General features: G+C 31.2%; 1 protein-coding gene across 1 annotated transcript; it reads right to left on the reverse strand.

Moving 5' to 3' along the window:
* Nucleotides 1-2,017: 2,017 nt before the first annotated feature.
* Nucleotides 2,018-4,057, reverse strand: LOC123220549 (pentatricopeptide repeat-containing protein At4g14050, mitochondrial). Its single transcript, XM_044642800.1, has one exon. The coding sequence runs from the start codon at nt 4,034-4,036 to the stop codon at nt 2,201-2,203; it is 1,836 nt and encodes a 611-aa protein (XP_044498735.1). The 5' UTR covers nt 4,037-4,057; the 3' UTR covers nt 2,018-2,200.
* Nucleotides 4,058-4,307: the final 250 nt, after the last annotated feature.

Here is a 4,307-nt window from a genome sequence, read left to right on the forward strand (position 1 = left end):
TAGTTCCATTCTGAAACACTTGTTCTATTTTTCACAGTACAGTTCCAAAGTTGTAGAGAAAAAAAAAGAGGATCTCTCTGTATGAGTCCTCACTTGAAAGCTGAGAAAGAAGAGAGAACAAATTTCCAAAGAAAAAAAGAGAATCTCTGCATGAGTCATTTAAGGAGGGATATTTTAGGAAAGTAGATTACTATCATGATATATTTGTTTAAGTTTTAAAATAAATAATATATATATATATATATATATATATATATATGTATACACAAATTAAAATAAGGTTAAAAATTTCAATTTCCCTGATTAAAATGTCAGCATAATTGTAGGTTGGACAGAAAAATGCAAATAAATCTGGATGGAGAAAAAATTACAAAAAGATGGTCAAATGTCAACAAAATTTGTTTGATCAATACTCAAGTGGATGTTTTAATGGGTCCAAATATAGGAAAGCATGATTTTAAGCTTTCAAAACCTTCATATTATGGCTGCGAGCATCTCATTAAAGAAAGAAATTAATATAATACAAATGCTATTTATAGTTTGTTTTATATTATTGGTAACATGTGAGCATATCCGACATGTTCATAAAAACGAATGTTATACAGATACAAATCTAAATAGGTATGGATAAAAAAAACTTGGAACTCATACCTATTTTTTGAGCGGATTTTTGAGTATTATAAATTTAAATTTGAATGGTAGATGTAGGTAAATCTTATAGGGTATGTTTGGTTTGAATAAAATTTTATATCATAATTAAAAGATTATCTTAAAGATAAATTATCTATAATTTTACTGGGTATAAATTATTACTATATTTGATAAAATTATATAAATATACAAAAATTATTAGATTTGATTAGAGATAATAAAAAAAATACTAACATATTATTTTACTTCAATACTCTTTGATATAATTATTCTAAAATATTTTTTATGTTACTTATTATATTAATTAAAAATAAAGTTATTTTTGTCTTAAAAAATTAATAAATAAGAATATAATTAAAATAAAATTAAGATTACCTAAGTATTTTTTTAAAATTTAAAGTGAAAATGATAATAAGATTGCCTCTTATATTACTTATCACATCACTATTTGTAATAAAAAATTACAAGAATCTTATATTACTTATAAACCAAATAAATTAATATAAATAATAAAAAATAAACTATTAAAATAATCTTTATCAACTCTAACCAAAAGTCCTCTTAGGGGGTGTTTAATTTGGATAATGTTTTATTATCAAAGTAGAGAGATTATTTTGAAGATAGATTACTTAGAAGATTACTGGGTATAAATGATTACTATATTTGATAAAATTTAGTAGGTATAAATAATTATTATATTTGGTTAAAGGTAATAAAAAAATACTAACAACTTATTTTACTTAAATGCCCTTAAATATAATTATTTTTAAATATTTTTATATTATTTGTTATATTAATTAAAAATAAATTTATTTTTGTTTCAAAAAATTAATAAATAATATTATAATTACAATAAAATCAAAATTATCTTGATAATATTTTAATACCTAAGGTGAAGATGGCAATCAAATTACCATCTATATTATTGACAAACCAAACAAGGTAATAAAAGATAAATTATGAAGATTATTTTTAAATCTTGGAACCAAATGACCTCTTAGTATATCATCCATTTATTTTCAAAGAATTTGTTCGTAAATTTTATTTCAAAAAAAAAAATAAAGAACCGTATTTATAGCTTTTGTCAAACAGGAAAAAGCCCAATCACCAAGATAATTTTCTTCTCGTATTATTAAGCTTCACTGAACAAATTGGGCTAGAGTGACAAACTCACTATACATAACAGGACTAAACAGAACTAACAACTGCGATGGCAGATTTTGATACATAGGTGGCATTAGGAACCAATGCTGCAAGAACTATTCTCAGACTTTCTTTTAAATTCATCCAAAAATTGCATCATGGATAATGGATTTGGGATTCTGACTAATGAGAGGGCATTATATCAAAGTGGTTGGTCGAAAGGTTGAGCGAATGAATCAAATAAGAATTACAGATCAATCTTTGGAAAAGCCACAGTCCAGCACAGGAGAGAGATGAGTTGACATAATAGTTTGTAAACAATGATGGCCTAATAAATCAATTATAAAGTAAACCATGAAAGAATGAATAAGTGACAGCCATATATAAGACTTGAACAAACTTAAAATTACCAAAAATCATTGCAGGAACATTTTCCATCCTTAAAATGATGAAATCTGTTGGCATCACGTACAACAATTTCTCTGTTCACAATACCGCTGATAAATTTCAAAACAATATGACAATCTCCACAAACGCGAAGATTCTTCACTATCCGTATAACTGTACCAGGGACACACTTAAGCATCCCATAAGCCACAGCCACCCTCTCACTATGCCAAAACAGCTGCTTCTCCTTCTCTTGCTGTTCCATGTCAAATAATACATAGCTGGTATCAGGAACATAGCCCCTTCTTCTCATTTCACCATCCAACTTTTTTAACAGCTCAAAAATCTCATCCTTCAAAGGATGATAAGGCTCCCCAGCATGAAAAACTTGGCTTTCCTTTCCAGTGTTGATGCAACTGTATCCCGGCTCCTTTTTCACTTCCATGACCGCCATTAGCTTTCTCACTTTCGAAACATGCTCCCACATAGCAGCACTGGCATAAAAATTTGATAACAATATATAGGTTGAAGGATCTCTGGGTTTTAAGCTTAATAGCTGATTAGCTACCCTTACTCCCATTTGGGTATTCCCATGGTGCTTGCAAGCACTTAACAAAGCTGCCCATGTAGGTTCATCAGGCTTAAATGGCATTGCTTCAATGACATTCTCAGCCTCAGCAAGATGTCCAGATCGACTAAGAAGATCTAACAAGCATGTGTAGTGTTGTAATGAGGGACTAATCCCATAATCATCAGTCATAGATTTAAAAAGTTTACGGCCACTGCTAACAATTCCTACATGACTACAGGCATAAATCAATCCAACAAAAGTCACTTCATTTGGCTTTACTCCGGCTGAAACCATTTCATCATATATAGCCAATGCTTCCTCAGCTCGCCCATGCTGAGCTGCCCCAACTATAATAGAAGTCCAAGAAACTACATCCTTTTGTCTCATTCTTACGAAAATGTCTTTGGCTGCTACAATATCACTACATTTTGCATACATATCCACTAGTGCATTACTTGTAAACAAGCAAGATTCATAGCCAAGAGCTATTATAAAGCCATGAATCTGCTTTCCAAGCTCCAACATGGCTAGATTAGCACAAGCACCGACAATGCTCGAAAGAACTAAAGGGTCTACTATATCAACCCCTTCTCTTCTCATTTTAATAAACAAATAAAATGCATCAATTCCATTTCCACTTTGTACAAACCCAGATATCAGAGCAGTCCAAGAAAACAAATTTCTAACCGGGACCCTCTCAAACATTTCAAGAGCCTCATTCCTTCGTCCACTTCTAGCATACCCAGATAACATGGCAGTCCAAGAAACCAAATTCTTGAGCTTGATAGAATCAAAAATAGCGCGGGAATCATCAGGCAATCCGCATTTTGCATACATATCAACCAAAGACGATTTAACAACATCATCATCAGAAAAAGGCGATATCACAAAACGAGCATGCACTTGATTGCCTTGTCTAGTAGCTCCCAAACTAGCACAGGCTTTAACAAGGGTAGCGAATACGAAGTGGTCAGGCTGCAACTTATCAAGAGTAAACATAGCGGGGAAGAGGGCGAGAGTTTTGTTGGGGAGATTGGCTTGGTTGTAAGCAGTGAGAATTGATGCCCATGAGACATGGTCTCTGTTCGGCATCTCAACAAACATATGATGGGCGTCTTGAAAAAGGCCACATTTGCCATAAACGTCGATGATGGTGTTGGGTAATGGTCCAAATTGAGTTAAGCCAAGTTTAAGAATTTGGGCGTGGAGTGATTTGGCGGTAAATGGGGTGTGTTTTCTGGCACAGGTTTGGAGTTGGTGAAGATAGTGAAAGGTTTCTTTCATTAGCTGACCTTGCTTGCGTACATAAAAGGAATTATTGATATCTAAATAAATGTAATAATATATATATAATTATATTATTTATAATATATTTTAATAAAACCTGTTAATGATAATTTTTTTTGGCTAAATATTTTTGGGTCTTTTTTAAGTGTTTTCATCTATCTTTGAGGAAAATGTGACAAGGTAAATTGTAAATATCTTTTATCTGGATTATTTCAAGAATGGTAAATTGTAAATATATTTTATCTGGGTTGTTTTGCAGACATCTTCT

This window comes from Mangifera indica, chromosome 7 (assembly GCF_011075055.1).
Source record: "Mangifera indica cultivar Alphonso chromosome 7, CATAS_Mindica_2.1, whole genome shotgun sequence".
NCBI classification, from domain to species: Eukaryota; Viridiplantae; Streptophyta; class Magnoliopsida; order Sapindales; family Anacardiaceae; genus Mangifera; species Mangifera indica.